Source organism: Manacus candei, unplaced genomic scaffold (genome assembly GCF_025592945.1).
Source record: "Manacus candei isolate 608988 ecotype Guabito, Panama unplaced genomic scaffold, ASM2559294v1 h1tg000128l, whole genome shotgun sequence".
Lineage (NCBI taxonomy): Eukaryota > Metazoa > Chordata > Aves > Passeriformes > Pipridae > Manacus > Manacus candei.
In genome coordinates this window covers 673,448-695,025 of record NW_026138176.1, presented here as the reverse complement: position 1 = coordinate 695,025, position 21,578 = coordinate 673,448, and the positions used below count along the sequence as shown (strand labels likewise).

Genomic DNA, 21,578 nt, shown 5'->3' with positions numbered 1-21,578 from the left:
GGTGCCCCCTCGGGTGTTTCGCGCACCTCGTTGTGTCCCCACCGCCCCCCCTGTCCCTTCCATGCCCCCCCCCCAGCCTGTCCCCCCTTTTCCCCCCCTCCACGGGCTCTCCATGGCCAACTCCAGCCCTGTCCCCCTCGGGACCCCTCCCCAGCCCTGTCTTCCCCCCATGTCCCCCCCCGTGTCCCCTCCCCGTGTTCCCCCTCCGCGGCCTCCCCTTGTGCTCCCTCCCTGTCCCAGATTCCCGGCCCGGGGGGGTTTGGCAGCTCCGCGTTCCCGGGGGATCCACGTGCCCCGGCCGGGACACGGCCCCGGACCCCGCCCCGACCCCCCCCCGGCGCCGCGGCACAAAGTAGGGCCGTTTGGTACAAAAACATGGCAGGTTTTTATTGCTGTTTTTTTTTAAAAACACTTAAAAGCGCTGATGGAGCCCCGGGGGGGGCCAGGGGTGTCGCCCCCTCCTCACTCGGTGTGGGCAGGACCCCCCAAACCCAACCCCCTTCCTCCCCCTTCCCTTGTCTCCCCCCCAGCAGGTCCCCGGGGGGATGGGCAGGGGGCTGGGGGGGGTCGGGGGGCGTCGATGTCCCCCCTCCCCACGGGCAGGACCCTCGTCCCCCTCCCCTAATCATCCTGGAGCAGCGACTCAGTTCCGCCCTTTATTTACATTTCTATACGAAAACTTGGGGGGGGTGTCCCCCCCCATTCCCCTGTCCCCTCGGGGAGGGATCCCCGTCCACGCTGGGGGACACACACACACTGAGACCCCTCCCCACGTTGTGAAGAGGGAGGGTGGGGGGGAGCCAGGGGGACCCTGTCCCTGTTCCCATGGGATGTGCTGGCACCAGTTTGGAGGTCCCATGGAGGGGGGGGTCCCTGCCCTCACCGGGGGGTGGGGGGATCCCACCGAGGTGGGGGCTGTTCCAGCCCTCACCAGGGGGTCCCAGCCCTCAGTCACTGTCAGAGCCCACGGCGGACGAGCCTTTCCTTTTCCTCTTGGCAGGTTTGGGTTTGGTGTCCTCTTCCTCCTGCATGGGGGGGTTGGGGGTCATTTGGGGGCCCCAAATCCTGCCCTGGGGGGCTGGGGGGGGGGGGGGGATCTCACCGAGGCGCTGCTGGAGCCCGACTCCTCCTCGTTGTTGGGGGGCTGCGCCGCGTTCTTGCGGCTGCGGGGACTCGCCAGCGCCGTGGCTTTGCGGCGGCTCTTGGGGGGTTTGCTGGAGGAATCCTCGTATTCCTCGGCCAGGGAGAACAGGTCGGAGAACCTGGAGCAGGGAAAAGGGGGTGTCAGGGGGGCTTTGGAGGGGTAGGCAGGGAGGGGAGGACAGGACTCACTTCATCTTGTGGGCCTCGTCACAGCTGGCCTGAACGTGCTGCAGCGCCTGCAGGATCGGGGTCTGACTGAAAACTGGGGGAGCACCGGGAATGGGGGTCAGGGAGCGCCGGGACACGGGAATCCCACCAAGCCAGGGCTCTGGATACAGGGCAGGGACTCCCAGTGTCCCATGGGGTGACTGGGATGGTCCCAGCAGGCAGAGGATCCCCCCCCCCGCCTCCCAGAGTCCAGACATTCCCAGTATCCCAGTGTCCCTGGGGGCACCCACAGTTGTGTTTGGTGTTGGTGAGGTTGAGCCGAAGGTTATCCAGGTGCTCCAGGATCTGCTCCAGGGTCAGCTGGGCCAGTTTGCTGCTGGAGCTGCGCAGGCTGGGGGGACACAGGAACACAGGAATTTGGGATGGGACTCCTCAAATCCAGGGTGAGACTCCCCAAAACAGGGCAGGATCCCCCAAAAACAGGGATGGGAATTGGGAATTCTGTGGGAAGGGAGCACAGCCTGGGAAGGGGAGGAAATCCAACCCCATTCCTTAGGGGGGAATTCTGTGGGAAGGGGGCACAGCCACCTTACAGGGCAGGTGGGAACCACCCCCCCCCACATTCCCAAGTTTGGGAATCCCCTGGGAATGGCTCTCCCCATCCAACCTCTGCCTCTTCCTGGGCAGGCTGTTGTTCTTGATGAGCAGGGCCTTGATGTGCTCGCCCAGCAGGTCGTCGTGGCGCAGCCCCCAGTGCCGCAGGATGCTGGTGGTGAACTGGTCGTCGGGGTGGCATGGCCGGCTCAGCACCATCTTCACCATCTCCTCGCTGGGCCTGGGAAAACCGGGAATGGGGAGGGGGGTGATGCCCCCAGACCCACATTGGAGACCCCCAGCACGCAGCTTGGAGCTTCTCCCCCCAGGATTCCAGGGGCTCCCAGTGAAACCCACTCCCGTGGGGCAATGAGGACAGTCCTGGTGGTCCCTGGACCCCCTCAGTGCCTCCCCAGACCCCCCCTTGGTGCCCCCACAAAACCCCCTCAGTGGCTCCCCCATCCAGGACTCCAGGCACAGCCAGGGGCTCCCGGTATCCCAGTGAATCCCAGCTTCCGTGGAGCAATGGGGACAGTCCTGGTGGTTCCCCCAGAGACCCCTCAGTGACCCCAGAGCCCCCTCAGTGTCTCCCAGGACCCACCCTGGATCTGCCCCAGAGCCCCCTTGGTGTCCCCTCCATCCAGAATTCCAGGTACTGCCAGGGGCTCTCGTTATCCCAGTGCATCCCAGCTCCCATGGGGACACAGTCCCAGTGGTCCCTGGACCCCCTTGGTGCCCCCCACGCCCCCCAGCACTCACTTCTCCCTGCGGAGCTGCAGCAGGAGGCAGGACAAGGCCTCGGGATGCTCTGGGAAGGAGGAGGGTCTGGCTCAGCCCGGGGGTCCCACCCGGCGTGGCCCCCCCGGGCTGGGGACACTCACCCTTGTACTTGAGGTGCTGCAGGATTGGGATGATGGTCTCCAGCGGGATGTTGTGGGCCAGGAACAGCTGCCACGTGCAGTACTGCTCGAAGGTCTCCCAGTCCAGGCTCTGGACTGGGGTGGGGAGGGGGACAAAAGGGACAAGGGGGACAAGAGGGACAATGGGGAGAATGGAGATAACAAGGACAAGAGGGACAATGGGTGGGACAATGGGACAAGAGGGATAACGGGCAGTAGGGAGAACAGGGACAACAGGGATAACAGGGTAACAGGGATAACAAGGACAATGGGGACAACATGGACAAGGAGGACAAGAGGAATAATGGGGTCAATGGGGACAACAGGGATAATGGGGACAACAGTGGAGAAAACAGGGAGAATAAGGATAACGGGGACAACAAGGACAACAGGGACGAGAGATAACAGGACAAGAGGGACAAGGGGGATAACAAGGATAAGGGGAATAACAGGGATAACAAGGACAATAAAGACAATGGGGACAACAGGCACAAGGGGGACAAGGGGCACAAGAAGAACCTGTCACAGCCCCTTTCCGAGCTCTGGGGACCTCCAAACCTGCCCAGGGTCCCCCCAACCTCCTCTGGAGCACTGGGAATGGGGCCGGAGCCCTGTCCTGGGAAGAGGCTCTGGGATTAACAAGGTTCATTAATTAAGGGGTTTATCCCACTGCTTCCGGCTTTGTGACCCCAAAGCTGGATCAGGAACAGTGGGATTCGTTCTGGGAACATGGAGCTCTGGGAACACAGAGCTCCGGGAATACCGAGCTCCCCATCCCGGCTCTGTGAGGACCCCGTGGAACTGGGGCAGATTCTGAGATTTTCCTCTTCCTTGCCTTATTTTTCAATTCCCAGGAGCCTGGGATCACCCTGTCTGGCACCATGGAATGCTGCAGCTCCTGGGAATATCACCCAGTAAAACCATTATGGGCTCAGATCACAGGGATAAATCCCACAATCTGGTTTGGGGCCATGATCCTTCAATCCCTGGAGCAAATCCAGCCCTCGGGATACTCCGGGCAGCCCAAGGAGCCTCTTGGAGCAGCCCCACAGGGATCTCCCTGTGGGAAAGGCCCTCCCTGGAAAGGGCAACACCGTGGCCAAGGCTGGAGCCTTCTCCCTTCCCAAGGATTTGGGGGGGTCTCCACAAACTGGGGGCTTCCTGGGCATTGCTCTGCCCTCATTCCCAGCCGGGGAATGCCACTCACTGAGGATGTTGAGCACGGAATCCTTGCGGAACATGACGAGGTTCCCCATCATCACGTGGCACACGAGCTCCTGCAGCTGTAAGGGGGCACAAGAGGGGGGTCAGAGGTACCTGGGATCTGTGGAGCGTTCCCAGGTGGGATCCAGCGGGAAAGCCCAGAGATCCTGGTGGGAAAGGGGCCAATGGCTCCCGAGAGCATCCCTAGGATCTCTGGGAGAGGTGGGTGGGGGCTGTTCCCTGCACACAGAGCCCACTTTGGCTCCATTTTGGGGTCAAATCTCCTGGGAACAGGGCAGAGAGGTTGGGAAGGAGCTCCCAAGTTGGGAATGAGCTGCCATGTAGGGAAGGAGCTGCTTCTCATCCTCTGGATCCCTGCTCCTCATGCATCTTCCTCCCTGCTCCTCATCCTCATCCTCTGGATTTCTGCTCCTCATTCCCTGGATCTCTGCTCTTCATCCTCTGGATCTCTGCTCCTCATCCACCTTCCTCCCTGCCCCTCTGGACCCCAGAGGACCCTCTGGATCTCCCTCTCTGGATCCAGCCCCCTGGATCCCCCAGACAGGCTGACTCCACCCTGGCAGACCCTGGAAACCGGGAAACAGCTGGAGAATACCAGGAAGAACCGAAGGAAGGAATGGGAGCAGGGAGGGGAGAGGAAACACTCCGGGAACAACCAAACCTTTGGATTTGGGGGCTGAGCCGGCGGGGAAGGTCGGAACATCCCAGCTCAAACCTTTCCTGCCCCGGCTCCCATCCCCTGGAAAACTTGCTGGCGCAGCATTCCAGCTGGGAAAGGCAGGAGTGGCCAGGAACAGGGTATAAATAGGGCAGGGTGAGGGGTTATCGGCAGATCCCGCTCCAGACGGAGCTCAGCATTCCAGAAGTGCCCCCAGCATTCCAGAGGCGCCCCCGGTGCCCCCAGGGATATTTTTAGGTTCTCATGGCAACTCGGGGCAGGGAAAATTCCTGCCAGGAGCTTCTGCAGCTGCCTCCCAGCGGGAGCAGGATGGGAAGAGCCAGCGGGATGTGCTGTTGGAATCGCTCTCCCGCGGTGGCTCTGCAGTGTGTCGTCCCCCCCCTCCCGCCAAGGGGTTAATTAGGGATAATTAGCATTGATTGTCCAGGAAATCACTCTCCAGGAGATCCCTTGGAAGCAGCGGTTTGGATTCAGCCTTTGGACAACACAAGGAACACCTGGAGCTCTGCGATGGGGAGCGGAGTACTAAGGAAGAGGAGCTCGCATATGGAATGTTTTGGGGTTAAATCTCCCGGGAATGGGGCAGAGGGATGGGGAAGGAGTTGGGAATGAGCTGCCATGTCGGGAAGGAGCTGCTTCCCACCTGGAAGGAGTCAATGACGGCCACGATCATGTTGAGCAGCTCCCCGCTCCGGAGGGTCTCGTCCGGGAACTGGGAAAGCACAAAATCCAGGTAGGTTCAGGGAAAGGCACCAGGGAAAAGCCTCCCAGAAGCTCCAATCTCAATGGAAAAACTCCAGAGGGCCCAGCCTGCGCCGGGAGTGTGAAATGTCCAAGGGGTGGCAGCCGTCAGCCATCCCAGAGCTCCTGGAATTCCCTGTTTTTCCCTCTCCCTGTTCCGGGGCCTCGTGGTGACACAGACGGAAACAGCCCATCCATCACCCTGGGAGCCAAAGGCCGGCAATTCTGGCGGCTCCACACGGATCGGGATGTGCAGACGGCTGGTCCTGGCACTCGGGGTCACTGTGTCCATGGGGAAGGACCAGTCTGACCCCACTGGGAGGGATCCCAAGGACTGGGGAGGGATCCGGCTGCTGCTCCTGCACCACGGACACAGGTTTTCCTCCCCTCTCCAGGCTGTGCCTGTGCCCCTTCCCACAGAATTCCCACCCTAAGGAATGGGAATGAGCTCAGGGCACACCTGCACCAGGTGAGGGGTTCCTGGTGCCCCTGGAATGCGCTCCCAGGTGAGGGGTCCCAGGTGGGGGTCACACCTTGGTGTAGATGGAGGGGTTCAGTGAGGGGTCTCAGGTCGGGTCTCACCTCGGTGTAGATGGAGGGGGTGAGGAAGCAGAGCAGCCTCACGTCGTCCTCCTGACAGGCCTTCATGTCCATCATGAGGCAGGTGTGGAGCTCCCCGAGCTGCGTGGCCTGAGCAAAGGACTCGTACAGGCTCATCTTCCCCAGGGCAGCTTTGCTGGGGACAGAGGGGACATGTGAGGGGACAGCAGAGGACAGCAGGGGACAGGGGAGAGGGGACAGGGGAGGGTTGGGCCACAGGTGAGAGAGGGGCCCAGGTGAGAGGGAGGTGCCCCGGTGTGCTCACCTGGCCCTCAGGTAGTAGAGCAGGTGGTACCCAATCTTGGGCTGCTTCTGGTAGAGCTCGGAGAGCAGGTCCAGGAGCAGGGAGAAGCCGCTGTTGTCCTCCTGCATCTGGCACAGGTTCCTTGGGAACACGGGAGTGTCACTGGGATAACACAGAGCAGCCTCCCCACAGGGCAAACCAGCTCCCAGGGCCTGCATGTGGGAGCTCCACTTCCCCAAATTCCCACAGAATTCCCCCAAACAACTCTGGCTTTCCTGCGTTTTCCACTAAAACCACAACCAGACAGTGAGAAACTCTTGGGATTGTGGGATCAGCACTGGGATCAGGTGGGATTAAGCTCATAAAGGATTTGGGAGCAGACATACCTAAATATCAGGTAGAGAGGCTTCCCCACAGACTCCTCCAGGGACCTGTGGGATAAATGGACACTGAGCCCTCTGGGCACCCACATTCCATGTTTTCCCAGGAAAACTCCTGGATTTTGTTCATGTTTCCCCCCAACAGCTCCGATTGCAGGTCCTGCTCCAAGAAAACCTTGGATGAAGAGCCTTTTGGGGCTGGTTTGTGAGTTCAGCAGAGGAACTTCCCTTCCCAAAATGGGGATATTTCCCTGGGAAAAGCCCAAATCCAGTGTGGAAGGATGAGCCACATAAAAGAATTCCCAATTCTTACTCCTCTGTGATTTCCTCTGGCAGAACCTCCCCACGGAAGTGAGCCTTGAACAGCTCCTGGAGGCAGGAGGCGAGGACAGAGAGCTGCTCCGAGTCAAAATCCTCCTGGAAGAGGGACAGGGATGAGGGACATGGGAACATCCCCCTGCCCAGCTCTGGGAACGGATCCCGGGCGGCTCTGGAGCCATTTTCCAGCCCCTGATTAATGCTCCCAATTAACACCCAGCCCTGATTCCTTCCCAATCCCTGTGCTCCACTTATCCTAGTGATTCCAGGAGTCCAGCTCTCCCTGTGCCAATGGGACTGTGGACATGTGGAGACGAGGATTTACATCCCCTGCTCCCAGATCCCAAAGGGCCTCTTGACTCCAGATGGGGGCAGGGGACGGAGCCTTCCCCCCTCCAAAAAAGCTTGGAAACATCCCAGATCACTCCCGGTGATCCCAGATCACTCCCAGCAATCCCAGATCTCTGACAGTGATCCTAGACCACTCCCAGATCTCTCAGATCACTGACAGGGATCCTAGATCTCTCCCAGCTATCCCAGACCATTCCCAGTGATCCCAGTTCTCTGCCAGTGATTCCAGATCACTCCCACCCATCCCAGACCACTTCCAGCTATCCCAGCTCTCTCCCAGCAGCTCCTGGGGATGTTTAGGCACCGGGAACAGGGACACAAAGCCCTGATGGATTGATTTGGCCCCGGGAGACCCTCCCATGGACAGAGCTGCCCAGGGGCATCCTGGGCTCCCAGAACAGATCCCAAACAGATCCAGGTGTTCCCACACTCCTGTGTCCCAACCCCAGTGGCAGAGGAGATCCCAGATCCCAGCTGGGAGCTCCATCCCAGCCCATCCCAGCTCTGTTACCTCCAGGACCTGATCCACGATTTCCTGCATGACCTCACACTGCGCTTCCGTGTCACTGCAGCACAAAAACAAGAGGAAATCCAAATTATTTGGGAAGACTGGGGGAGCAGGGACATGAGGGAATTCGTGCTGGGCTGGGGGGCTCAGGGTGGGGGGTCAGCACCAGGTTTTTTGGAGGCACATCCAGGAGGATCTGCTACAGATCTGGCAGTGCCCGGAGCAAGACGGGCAAATTCCAGGATTAAAAGCAGGAGGTTAAGTGCCCTTGGAGCCATAAATTCCATGGAATCAGTTGGCTGAGCCAAGGTCGGGAGCTCTGTTTAACCTCCCTGAAGGCAGTGAATTCCAGCAGGAACATGGAGAACACTTGGACACAGGTTCCCTGTTCCATCCCAATGCTCCAAACCCCCTTTTCCTCAATCCCACATCAGAGGGGGGAAACTCGGAGCCTTTTCCTTCCCTGTCCCTGACCCAGAGCCCCACTGCAGCTCCCAGGAATTCCTGCTGTGTTCTGCTCCAAGGACAGGCTCCTCACCAGCACCTTCCCAACCCCTTTTCCTGCAGGAATTCCCTCTCCGTGCTCAAGGGGCTGGAGGAGCTCTGGAGTTGGAAGGCCTTGGGAACCACTTCCCTGGAGAGATCCACAGGAAAGGGAATGGGAAAGGCCCCGACCTGCCCTTCTGCAGCTGCAGCACTTTGTCCTTCAGGGACTCGTCCAGCTGGTCCAGGAATGGGGTGATATCCACAGGCTCCTCCACGATGGATTCCTTGATGGGATGGAACCTGAACTCCCTCTTCTTCCCTGAACCAAGGGACACCACGGGGAAATCAGGGATTTTCCCAAGGTTTAAAGAACTCTAGAGACAATCCCTGTCCCACCCTGGGATCCTTCCCCTTGGAGACGTGTCCAGGGATGAGGATGGGAAGGGAGCCAAACGCAGGCGGTGTCCAGGATTGTGATCCCTGTTCAGTTCCATTCCCAAACCTCATCCTTCAGCATTCCCAATGTGCTCCATGGATCGAGACTGGGATTCTGGGGCTGCTGTGTCACATCCTCTGCCCCATCCCAGGTCTGTGGTCCCTTCCCACTGCTGTGAAACCCCCAGGAAGTCCAGGAGAATCCAACCACCGAGGGCGGGAACAGCTCCAGAGGGGGAACAGAGGGATTTGTGTGGGACCAGTTGGAATCTCTAAAGCTCCAGGGAATGGCCAGGAAAGACAAAGCCCGATAGCCCTTCCCTTTGGATCTGGATCCAACACTCTGGACCTGCTGCCAGGGATTGGGAAGCAGCAGCTCCACACCTTCTCCTGGAGGAGAAGGGATCTCCAAAGGGGATCAGCTCCCGGACAAGGGGCTTTGAGGGAACTGTGTTTGGAGGTGGGAACTCTCCACCAAGGGCACGGTGCCAGTGAGGAATCCCTTGAGAATTCCAGGCTGGAAGCTGAGTCCCCTCACCTTTGCTGTTCAGATCCTCCTCATCATCACTGAAAGCGGCCTCGGCATTGTCATAGCAACCGTCATCCTTCTCTGCCAGGTGATTGTCCATCTCCATGGGAACGGGCTCCTCGATTTTCACTGCGGGGGTCGGAGCAGGGAGAGGGCTCGGGAGGCTTCAGGGCTCTGCCTGGGCCACCCATCCTGAGAAACACCTCCAGGAACAGGAGTAAAATGCTTTGGGAAGAGGGGAGGGATCCTGGGGATGCTCAGAAGCTCCACGGAAAAGAGGGAAGGGGTGTTGTGCCTCTCCAGTGCAGTGGCCGCAACCCCCCTAAATCCCAAATTCTTCTCCCTGAAGTCCCATCTGACCCTGCTGCTGCTTCAGAGATTCCAGGGAAAGCCCCATCCCACCCCCCATTCCCTACCTTCGATGGGGGGTGAGGGGGAACTGCAGAATTCTGGGAATTTCTCCCTCAGCATGGCCCGGAGCTCCTTGTCCAGCTTGGGGTTGTCAAACAGGGGGGCCAAGTGCCTGGGATGGGAGGGCAGGAAGGGAGTGGGATAAGCAGGAACTGGGATGCAGAGGATTCATCCCACTGGGAATGTTGGGGGGCTCTTCCCAGGGTTTGTCCCAGATCCCACCTGGAGCTTCCCTCAATCCACCACGTGGGAATGGGACAAGAGGACCCAGAGCTCCATGACCTCGGCTCATCCCGGGGTCATTCCCACTGATCTGAGGTTGGAAATTCCCTCCTCCCCACCCCTTTCCTTCAAGGAACAGCTCCAGGACAACCCTCAGCACCAGAAAGACACAACTGTGGCTGTTCCCAGACACAGCTGTGGCTTCTCCCAGGATCCAGGACAACACCACCCCCCTCGGAGCTCCGTGAGGCTCTTGACTCAGGGAAAATGGGGGAAAATGCCATAAAATGTGGGAAAACTCGGCGCTCTTACGCCAGGACTCGCTTCTCCACGATGTGGGTGAGGGAGTTGAACACTCCCTGCCGGACATGAACATCCAGAGGGGGATAGAAATTGGGAATGATCTGGAAGTGGGAGGAAAACTGTGTCAGCGGCAGAGAATTCTCCGAGTCAGAGTTGGGGGATGTGGGAAGGAGGCCCCAAAAACTCTGTCCACACACAGAACTTTGCTTCCAGAGGGAGGGAGAGGATTCCTCTCTGGATCTGGCACACCCTAGGAACCTCCCACCCAGCTCCTCCGCCAGGAGCTAGCAGCTGGTTTGGACTGGGAAGGACAGGAGTGAACAACTTCCAGGGCCACAGAGATCCTGCTTCCAAGAAACACCCCCAGCCCTCCCTGGGACCAAATTCCTGGAAGCAACGGCTCCTGCCACTGCTTCCCTGCCCAGGGATGGGACACAGTGGCTCTGGATCATCCCGGGCTGCAGAGAGACTCTGATCCCCTCCAGGGGGGAATTCTGAGCCAAGAATTCCACGAGGAACTCAAGGGAACAATTCAGAAGCCTTTTTCCTGCATCATCCTGGAAGGATTTACTGGCAGCATTCCCTTCCCACAGTGGCTTCCCACTAATGAAGGACACATGGACGCAACACTCCGACCTTGGGAATGCCCCTGGATTTATCCAGGAGGACCCACCAGGGGCTGGAAGAGGTGGTAATTTGGCAGCCAATCCCTCCTTAATTTGGGATAAGAGGGGAAGTTCAAAGGGATCAGAAGGTGACTTGAGGTGACACTGAGGAATGAGGGGAAAAAAAGTGGGAACAGCCGTTCTGGTTGGAATCTGTGGAGCCCAGGGGCTGCTTTCCCAGCCCTAATCCCTGGGAATTCCTGGGAGAGCGAGGGAAACTCACCCGGCACATGAAATCCAGGAGCGTGGCCGTGATGGCGGGATGGGGCTTCATGGAGTGGTGCATCACCAGGATGGCAGGTTCTGGAAGGGTGACAGGGATGAGACCCCCATGGATCCCAAATTCCCTGTTCCCCTGGCAGAGCCTGCTGTGGGATCGGGACAGGGATCCCAAGGTATCCCCCAAAGGAGCCCATCCAGAGCAGGAGCCCCATGGAGCCCATCCAGAGGAAGACCCCCGTGGAGGCAATTCAATCCCAATGGAGCCCATCCCAAGCACAACCTCCATGGAGCCCATCCATGTAAAACCCCCATGGAGCCCATCCATGGAAGATCCCTGTGGAGCTCATCCAGAGGAAGACCTCCATGGAAGCAATCCAATCCAAATGGAGCCCATCCCGAGGAAGACCCCACCCATGGAAAACCCCCCTGGAGCCCCTCCCCAGGAGGCCCCTGCCCACACCGATGTTCATGATGCTGTCCTTCTCGGGGTTGAAGAAGAGCCAGTCGTAGAACAGGGCCAGCTTGGCATTGGAAGCAGCGACGTTGGACTGCAGGAGCCAAAACATCCCGGATTATCCCAGGAACACAACGCCAAGACCCCTCACACCACAACACTGCCCACCACCGGGAACGGCCCAAGAGCAGGAACCCCGCGGAGCCCATCCCGAGGGATTCCCCCGCAGGACTCACGGTGCAGGTGGTGAGCAGCCAGCCGATGATGGCCCAGCGCGGCAGGATGTCGGAGCTGAGCACCTCGTTGGAGGGATGCACCACCCCGCAGATGTAGCGGATGAGGTCGCAGCGCAGGGATTGGCTGTCCGGGGTGGACAGGTACTGCCTCTGGAACCAGTCCTGGTACCGCTTCTGCTGCCCAAAGCGCACCTGGAGCGGCGGGATTGGGGGGATTCCCATGGAGGACCCGGCTTGGGCCGGACCGGGGAGGAATCTGGGACAGAATTTAGGTGGAATTTCCCAGGTAGGACCCTGGTTTGGCTGGGCCGGAGGGAATTTGGGAGGGAATTTTGGTGGAATTACCCTCAGAGGACATTGGTACAGCTGAGCTGGGAGGAAATTTGGGAAGGAGTTTTTGTGGAATTACCCTTGGAGGACCCTGGTTCAGCTGAGCTGGAATTTGTGAGGGAATTGAGGTGGGAATTATGCTTGTAGGACGTTGGTCCAGCTGTGCCAGGGGGAATTTGGGAGGGAATTTTGGTGGGATAACCCATGTAGACCCTGGTTCACCTGTGTCAGGAGGAATCTGGGAGGGAATTTGGTAGGAATTACCCGTGAGGTCATGAAGAGCAGCTTGGTTTCCATGTCGGGAGTGAGGCGACACGCCAGGAATTTGCGGGAAGTTCGGGATTGGAGGAGCTGCAGGACCCCTGGGAAGACATGGAGAGGTCAGTCCCATGGATACAGGCAAAAGGGATCAAGATTTTGCTTGGAACAGGTCAAAAACATCTGGCTGGAGGAAGGTTTTTAGGAATTTTCCCTGAGCATCATCCTGGATGTTTAAGGTGACCTTAAAGTGGTGCCAGAGGGGTGGGAACACTTCAAAGTGTCCCATTTCCACATTCCCTGGAATTGCTGCATCCAGAACCCACTGTGAAGCCCCCGGAGAAGGGAATAATTGATAGGAATATTATTAATATAAATTAAAATGATAAATCCATCCCTCTCCCCTCAGGTCAGTTTTAACCCAACCCGGGAGAAATTAAATCCCAATTAAGCGTCACTTGCTGGAGCTTCTGGAATTCTTGCTCTTTATGGAGCAGCCTCTGGAATTCTTGCTTTTTATGGATCTTCTCCAGGCACTGCTCAGACCCTTCCTGGTTTGGGCTCCAGCTCCACCTCAGCTCATAAATCAGTTAATTAAACAAAGCAACTCTAGTTATCATGGAATTCCAGACTGGTTTGGGTTGGAATGACCTTAAGGATCATCCATTCCACAGGCAGGGACACTTCCCACTGGATAAGGTTGTTCCAACCTGGCCTCAAGGATGAGAAACCACGGAAGTGTCACATCCACGCAACACAATTTAACAACATTCCCATCAGGTTTTTTGGGATGGTTCAATCCCGGAGGACTCTAAGCATTGAAAAATCCATGGAAAAAGTGCCAGTAGAGCTGAGGGAGCTGGTCCAGGCTAGGTACCTGTGAACTGGGTGTTGAGCACCTGCGGGTTGTGCAGGATGTCCTTCCAGAGCTGCTCGAATTCTGGGATCCGCGCCACGTTCTGGAGCAGCCGCACCAGGTCCCGGCCGATCATGAAACAATCCATGAACTAGGGAAAAAAACAAGGAAAAGTCCCATCTCCCGGTCATCTGCTGGAGCAAGGGGATGGGAGGAGGGGGAGGGAGGAGCAGCAGAGCCCTTCACCCTTCTCACAGCTCCGGTGACTCACTCCAGGCACAGCATTCCCAATCCTGCCCCTGGCTTCCCACCCCCCGTCGGAATGGGAGCAGGGACATGGGCAGGGAAGGGTAGGAGCTATTTTGGAATGTTCTCCCTCCCAAAGCAAACAATCAGCCCATAAATCTGCCATGTTTCTCCCCAGGATACCGGCCAGGCTCCGGAGCTGGCGCTGGACACGAGAGCTCCTGACAGGAGGGAGGTGGGGGAGGAGCTGGAAAGCAGGGATTGGGGATGCAACCCCAGATTCGGGGGATTCTGAGGGATCTGGAGCCAAACGTGGCCTGGAGCTGCTGCTGGGACCCCCCCCCCAGCCCTGTCTGGGGGGTGAGACCCCCGCTGAGATCTCAAATTCCTTGTTCCCACTGACCTAGGGGATTGGGACAGGCTGGATCCATCGGGTGGGATCCATGAGATCCATGGAATGGGATCATAGAGTGCGATCTGTAGGGTGGGATCCATGGGGATACATGTCCATCATCTATAGGTTGGGATCCCTGAGATGGGACCAACTCGGTCCAACCAGTGTCGTGCCCTTCCCTTGGGTTCCAACACCCCCTGTGACGTTCCAAGGACGATTCCCCTGGGAATCCCTTCCTGGCCATTCCCAGCACTCACCCGTTCCCGGAGCAGGGAGATGCAGAAATCCACCTCCTTCTGGCGCAGCCCCTGGAGCTGGGGGGTGCCATGGTGGTCCACGAGCAGCCGCAGGTACGTGTACACGGCCATGGCCACCAGCAGGCTGCTCTTCAGCACCCACTCCCTGCAGGGACACAGCTCCACCTCAGGCAATTCCCACAGGGAATCATGGCCTGGAGGGGGACAATCACTGGGAATGGGGACAGGCGGGGATTTGTGGGATGGGTTGGGAAGGACCCCAAGGGACACAATTCCACCGCGGACAATTCCCACAGGGAAATGCGGCCCAGGAGCTGAATAAATGCTGGAACAACCCGGTTGGTCCCAGAGCAATGAAGGGATTTTAGGGATTATTCACTGCTATTCCAGCTTGGAGCCAACCTGTCCCCAAACCCTGCCTCTGGAATTCTGCCGCCAGGAATTCTGCTGAGCACCATTTGCCCCCGGAGGACAATGTGGAGCTCAGGATGAACTTCCCAGATGGCCCATCCCGGAGCTGCTCAAAGACAGGAAACTTTTCGGGCAATTAACAGTGTCCTGCTGCTCTCAAAGGAACTCCTCCCCCACAGATCAGGAAATCTGGGAAGGAAACATTCCCGAGATGCTGGTCCCAAGCCACTTGTGCTCCTCAGCCCCGCTCCCAACCCTGCTGAGGAGGGATTTTGGGATCTGGGGGGATTTTGGGAGGATTTGGGGACGTTCTCCCCCACACAACTTGCAAGAGCTTGGAATTCCTTGTTTGGGAATGTGGGAAGGGCAGGACACCCCCCTGTGAGGCAGCTGAGGGGGGTAGTTTCCCTGTTCTCTGTACCTTTGCTCCGTCAGGATTTCCAGAACGTTCTCTGCCAGCCAGATGTTCTTTGCTGTCACATCCCCACCTGGAAAAGCCACAGGACAGGGAAGAGATGGTTGGATGGAGCTGTGGGATTCTGGGATCCTGGGATTGTGGCCCCCACTGCTCCTGGTGTTCCCAGTAAGGCTCATCTCGGAGTTTGCTCTGTGCCTGGAGCCCTCATTCCTGCCTGCCCCAGGTGCTTGGCCATTCCCAGACACCACACATTCCCAGGGATAAGATCCCTCAGGGATCGAGGGGTCTGTGCTGCAACAGCCTTTGGAAAACAATCGTGGAGCTATGGAGTCAGGAATTATCCCTCTGGAAAGCAATGGGAAAGCCAGGAGGGGATGGGAATAGAAACCACTGGCAGCTGCTGAGGCTCCAAAGGGGAAACGACACCTGTGGAAAGTGCCCAAACTCTGGAATCAAGGCCAGGTGTCCCCTCGGAGTGGAGCTGGAGCATGGAGAACATGGAATTCCATGAGGCCCAAACAATGGGATCATAACGAAGGTCATTGGGTGGGAGCCAGGAGGGGCCCTGCAGGGGAGGGGCAGCACAGGGGACTTGGAATGTCCTCCTTCTCCAGGGATTTTCCAGCTGTTCCGTGTGGCAGCAGGGCTGAGGCGCTCTGGACTGTCCCTCCCTCCCATCATTTTCCCCCCCGGAGCTGACCCGGCACTTCCCAGTGTGTCCTGGCACTTCTCAGTGTGTCCCAGTACCTCCCAGTGTGTCCCAGTACCTCTCAGTGTGTCCCAGCACCTCCCAGTGTGTCCCAGCACCTCCCAGTGTGTCCCAGCACCTCCCAGTGTGTCCCAGCAAAGACACAGCCCCAGGTTTGCCGTGAGACACAATTCCAGCCCCGTGGACGTCATTCCCAGCCCCAGGAACACGGAAGAGGCGCCGTTCCTGTGGCTCCGGAAAGGCGTGAGTGTAGCTTGGCCGGGGGGGCTTCCCGTGGGATCATCCCGTGGGATCATCAGCTCCCCTGCTCTCCAGGAGCTGCCAGCCCAGCTGATCCCAGGGAAAGGCAGCCACAGGAAGCCAACACTTCCTGGTTGTTCCAGCCTTTGCCAGGAGCCTCCCGGTTCCAGCTGGTCCATCCCTCAGGAGGGAACAACGGGATCGTGGAGGGGGATCCCTGGCTCTGTCCTCCCAGGAGGGAATTCCTTCCTGGACAGGCTGGAGAAGGCTCCTGGGAGCTGGGGATGGACCCCAGGGATCCGTGGGACCTGAGCTGGGAACACATCCTGAGGACAGATCCCCGGAAGATCCCACTCAGCTCCAGCTCCATCCTGGGGTCTCCAGGTGGGATTCCCGCTGTATTCCAGTGTATCCCAGTGTGATCCCAGTGTATCCCAGTGTGATCCCAGTGTATCCAGGTGCGATCCCACCCCCCTGCAGGGCTCACCTGCGATCTGCTTCATGAAGGTCATGCAGACTCCATCGGCTCCCAGCACTCCGCTCTTCACCAGCTCCCGGAGCAGCCACACCAGCTGGGAGCGTGGGAATGCATGGGGCAGGGATTCGGGATCAGACCATCCATCACCTCCCCCCACTCCACCACATTCCCATTCCAAAGGTGCCTCCATCACTCGGAGCGACAGCAGTGCCACCAGCTCCCACAGCTGCTCCCTATTCCCAGTTCCCTGTTCCCAGTTCCCTATTTCCTGTTGCCATCCATTCCCTGTTCCTGTTCCCTATTCCCAGTGGCCTCAACCTCCCCCTATTCCTGGTTGGTGTGGAGAAGGTGATTCCAGGGGTTTTCCCTCACCTGTGTCCGACAGGTGTCCTGGAGCTTCAGGTACTTTTCCATGAGGATGTGGTTGATCTTGTTGAGGACGATGTTCATCCCATCCCGGCTCACCAGGGCCAGGTCCCGGTAGCACTGCGGGAAAAGGGCACGGAAAACGGGAAAACCAGAATGGAAAAGGTCATGGAAAAAGGGAAAATCATCATGGAAAACACCTGCCTTTGTCACACCTAAGCAGAGAACAGCAAATCCACAAATCCCATGGAATTGGAGGCAGGGAGAGCCTTACATCCTCTGGGAATCTGCCTGACAGTGAGAACAGAGTCCGGTAGCTCCTCCCCCTCCTCAAATCCATAGGGATTGGAAAACTGGGAATAAACCTCCCCTACACCTTGGATTCACTGGATTCAGCCCCAGGAATGAACCAGGATGTTCCTGATCCCTTCCACGGCTCCAGAGGGACCACCAGAAAAAGGGACAGCCCACATTCCTTTGGGGAAGATCTATAAACCCACATCCAGCCCCCTCCAACCTCCCTGGCACCTAGAAAAGGCAGGGATCACAGGGCACATCCCAAATCCTTGGGGTCAGGGATTGGAGCCACCTGCTCCTCCTGCAGGAATTCCACACAGACGGATTTGGAGATTCCAGCTCAGTTTGGGATCGAGACCCAGAAATCCTGCCCAGGTCTGGGAGGGTCTGGGATGGGAACAGGGAATTTCTGTAGGGAAAGGAAGGAATTTCTGCACTCTCACAAACACTGGGCAGGGGGTGAAGGTGCTCTGGGTGCTCCCAGCATTCCCAGCTCTTCCCTCCCTCCCTCCCTCAGGACAGCAGGATGTGACTAGGGAGCAATTAATGAACTGGTTCATTAGTGCCAGGAAATGTCAGGATATTCCCGAGGCTCCTTCCCTGCAGCTCCTGGTAATGAGGCTCCAAAGACCCCTTTGACCCTGGAGCTCCTCCCTCCCCCCTTCCCCCAGCAAAACACAAACACACACAAAATTCCAAGCAAAAAAAAACAGGATCCCGGAGGTGGGGAATCTTTGTGGGCTGTTTGTTGATTTTAAGGTGATTGAAAGGAGTTTTTCCATGGATTTAAATCCACTGGGATGTCCCAGGACACAGCCCTGGATTCATTCTCAACTGATCCCGGCAGGATCCTTGGGAGAAGAGCTGGAACAGAGACACTCCAATGGATTTAGTCCTGGTTGAGGGCTTAAATCCCAGGATCAACAATCCCATTCCCTAGGGAAGTCTGGTAGCTCTTCCCCCTTTCTCACACCCTCAAATCCACAGGGAAACACTGGAATACCAGGAATAAACCCCACCTGGCAGAGAGGAGACCCTGTCCCATGTCATCCCAGCACGGATGGGACAGGGAGAATCCCCCAGGAATGAGGGGGAGAGCCTGAATTCCTTGATTTTTGCCAGGCTGGCACAATCCGGAGGTTCCTCCCAGCTCAGAGGGGTTTAATTAACAGGAGCAAGTGATTAATGAGGCTTTAAATGAGGGGACAGGGAAAGAAAACAGCCCTGGAGGGGGAGGGAGAGAGGGATGGGAGTCTTGGATCATCCCAGGGAGGCTCCGGGGCCTCCGAACCCGTAATTCCGGAGCAGGAGGAGGAGCCCCGGGGCAGCTGGGCCTGGGCACGGGGGAGCCTGGGGGGCTCTGGGGCAGCTTTGGGGGCCTGGGAGGGTCCCTGAGCAGCTTTTGGGGTCCCTGAGCCCCCCTGACCACCCTCCCCTGGCACTGAGCCCCCTCAGCCGGGCACAACATCCCTGTTTTTCCAGCCAAGCAGATCCCAGGAATCCTGCAAAGCCTTTCAGGGGGATTTTGGGATCTCTCCTGGTGCCAGGGAAGGGTTAACCCCCCTCCCCTCCCCATTTCCAGATGGACAACTCATCCCAAATCCTGGCAGGAATCCCTGCCTGGCTCCAGGCACAGGGACAGATTCAATTATTCCCAATTATTCCCTTGGAAAAGGGAGCAGCTGTGCCTGGAGCAGCAGCAGACACCCCCTGTCCCAGCTTCCCGGCGCCACTGGAATGATCCCTCCCTTTTCCAGAGGAACCCATGGAAAGGAACGAGCCAGGAAGTTTTCCCAGCTGGATTTGCCCAACCTTTGCTTCCACATGTGGGAGCACCTGCCCCAGGAGCCTCCCAGGGCATTCCCAGTGAGCTCCAGCATCCCAGAGTTTATTCCATGAGGTGGAAGTTCAGCCTTTGGAAAAACATCTCTGGCTCTTGCAGAAAAACAAGGGAAAATCCCCCTTGTCTTGGAAACAGGGATGTGGTGGGAGCTGCTCCAAGCCCTGGCTGGATCCAGGCTCTCCAGAATTCCCTGGGCTGGGATGGAGCAGGATCAGGCCCCAGGAATCCACGGGAAGGGTTTGGGAATGCTCAGGCCAACAGGGAGCTGGAGCAAAGCCCTTTATCCAAGGAAAAATCTGATTCCCACCAGCCAGGCCTCAAGATTCCCAGGAAAAGCACATTTTGCTTCCACGAGGTGATTCCTGGGGCCTGGATTTGGGAAGGCCTCAGGAGCAAAGCTCTTTATCCAAGGGAAAACCTGATTCCCATCAGTCCAGCCTAAAGATTCCAAAGAAAAGCATGTTTTGCTTCCATGAGGGGATTCCTGGGGCCTGGATATGGGGACAAATCCAGGAGTCTGATTCCCAAATCTGATCCAGGATGTGGATTTAATGGAGGTGGAGCTCTGGGAATCAGTTTTTCCCTGGGTATTGGACACATTCTTTCTCCAGGTGATGATTCCTGGAGGCACCTCCCTGTGGCTTCCAAGAGAAAAACCCCATTCCAGATTTCCCAACCCAAGGAAAAAACTGGGAAAGGCCTGAGAGTTCCTTGAAGATTTGGGATTTGCCTCCCATGGCAAATCCAAGGAATTCCTGGGATGGGAGGGAGCCTGAGTTCCCTTCTCCATGGTAGTATCCTCATCCCTGCCCCACACGGACACAGCCAGACCTGGAATGTTCCAGGCCCTGCTCCACCAAAGGGCCCCTCCAGTACCTCCAGCAGGGAATTCCAGGCAGGAAAACCCCGGGGGGGTGTGAATTCCCGGCCTTTTCCAGGGATTCCTCACCTTCTGTGCCTGGGCCGGCTCTGTCAGGACCAGGGTGAAGAGTCCCAGGCAAATCTCCTCGTGCTGGGGGGCCCCTTTGCAGATCTGGGGGATCAGCTCCAGGTGAGATTCCCGGTGGGAATGGAGGGGAGGGCAGGGAAAGGGAAGGGAATATTCCCTGTTCCCAGCTCCTGTTCCCAATTCTCTGTTCCCTGTTTCATTCCCACCTCCCTATTCCCACACTGTTCCCGGTTCCCACACCTCCTCCCTATTCCCTGTTCCCCACTCCCAGATCCCACACCTCTTCCCTATTTCCAGTTCCCCGTACCCACAGCTATTCCCTATTCCCAGTTCCCACACCTGTTCCCAGCTGCCATTTCCCTGTTCCCATTTCCCAGCTCCCTCCACAGTCAGCATTCCCAGATTCCCATCTCTCTCCCTGTCCAGCATTCCCAGATTCCCAGCATTCCCGGGCTCACTCACGTGGGCATTGAGGGCGTCGTTGGCCTCCCTCTCCGAGAGCCCGTTGGTCAGGGAGGTCACGATTCCCACACAGCGCTCCAGCCTCTGGAAAACAGGGAATGGCAAGGGACAGCTCAGCCAGGGGGCATTAGGGCCAGGAGAACATGGAGCAGGAGCATTCCCAGATCCTGGGAATGTCCCTGAGCCTGTTCCACCCCGGAACAGACCCCAGGTGTCCCAGGGAGACTCCAAACCTTCCCAGGAACAAAAGACCAGTGGGAATTCAGGAAATTTGGAGCCTGAATAACATAGATCAGGAGGATTCCCAGATCCTGGGAAGCTCTGGCAGCATTCCAGGCTGGATGCCCCCCATTCCTAGCCCATTCCCAGCCCATTCCCAGGTGTTCCAGGTGCAGGGAGGGGCCCAAGACCCCCTCAACCCCCCCCCCCAAACTCCCCTCACCTCCTCCAGCTCATCCTTGGAATCCAGCAGGGATGACACCAGGAGCTTCCCGGCTCCCGCCTTTCCCTTAGGAAGATCCATGGGGGGGGAGGGGGGGGCAGCCCCTTTCTGGGGGGCTCGGCCGGAGACCCCCCCCTGGGTGGGGGTGGGTCGCCCCCTCCCAGTTCTGCCTGGCGGGATTGGGGGGTTTTTTTGGGAATTCCTTTTCCTCGGGAGCCCCCCCCGCACGGCTGGGATGGGGTGGGGGGGTCCGGGGCGGTCCTGGGGGGGAGTTGTGAGTGGATATGTAGGGCTGAGGGAGGGGGGGAATGAGTTTTGGGGATCTCTGGGGGAGATACTGGGGGGTCCTGAGCTCTGGGGGTTGATTTCTGGGGGTTTATGGGGGGTCCTGAGCTCTGGGGGGGGATGAGCTTCGGGGGGGTGTCTCTGGGGGGGCTACGGGGGGTCCGAGTTCTGGGGGGGCAGAGTTAAGGGGGCTCTGGGGGACTCTGAAGGGCTGAATTATAGGGGGAGGCTGAGCTAGGGGGGTCCCTCCAGGAGCGCTCTGGGGGCCGCCGGGGGCGCGGAGGGACCCCGGGGGTGGGCGGGGAGGGGGATCCGGGGGGGCGGGGCCGAGTCGCAGCGGCCCCGGGGGTGTCTGGAGGGGTTGGGGGCCCCCTGGGGGCGGTCCCGGAGCAGGGGGTCACGGGCGGGGTCCCGGGGGGTCGCTCTGGGCCCGGGGGCGGCGGCGGCACCCGGAAGTTACCGGAGAGGGACGGCGGCGCCCGGCCGGAAGCGGAAGCGCGGCGCGGGAAGGAAGTCCCGCCCCTC

At 58.5% G+C, this 21,578-nt stretch overlaps 1 protein-coding gene across 2 annotated transcripts; it reads right to left on the bottom strand.

The window, feature by feature from the left end:
* Nucleotides 1-643: 643 nt before the first annotated feature.
* INTS3 (integrator complex subunit 3) lies at nucleotides 644-21,548 on the bottom strand. 2 transcript variants are annotated; one of them, XM_051771025.1, is made up of 31 exons: nucleotides 21,514-21,545; nucleotides 20,769-20,938; nucleotides 20,327-20,410; nucleotides 19,865-19,948; nucleotides 16,782-16,895; nucleotides 16,419-16,503; nucleotides 14,986-15,052; nucleotides 14,154-14,298; nucleotides 13,278-13,407; nucleotides 12,407-12,504; nucleotides 11,813-12,004; nucleotides 11,583-11,670; nucleotides 11,124-11,203; nucleotides 10,245-10,336; nucleotides 9,716-9,822; nucleotides 9,309-9,428; nucleotides 8,525-8,654; nucleotides 7,853-7,907; nucleotides 6,986-7,089; nucleotides 6,679-6,723; nucleotides 6,314-6,433; nucleotides 6,031-6,184; nucleotides 5,351-5,419; nucleotides 4,012-4,087; nucleotides 2,787-2,900; nucleotides 2,665-2,713; nucleotides 1,979-2,146; nucleotides 1,602-1,702; nucleotides 1,333-1,405; nucleotides 1,103-1,262; nucleotides 644-1,025 (listed from the first exon to the last, which is right to left on the bottom strand). In XM_051771025.1, exons 2-31 carry the CDS (start codon nucleotides 20,847-20,849, stop codon nucleotides 948-950), a joined length of 3,063 nt encoding a protein of 1,020 aa, XP_051626985.1. In that variant the 5' UTR covers nucleotides 20,850-20,938; nucleotides 21,514-21,545; the 3' UTR covers nucleotides 644-947. The 2 variants fall into 2 exon arrangements, with proteins under 2 accessions (XP_051626985.1, XP_051626984.1); XM_051771024.1 differs by having other exon boundaries at nucleotides 20,769-21,548.
* Nucleotides 21,549-21,578: the final 30 nt, after the last annotated feature.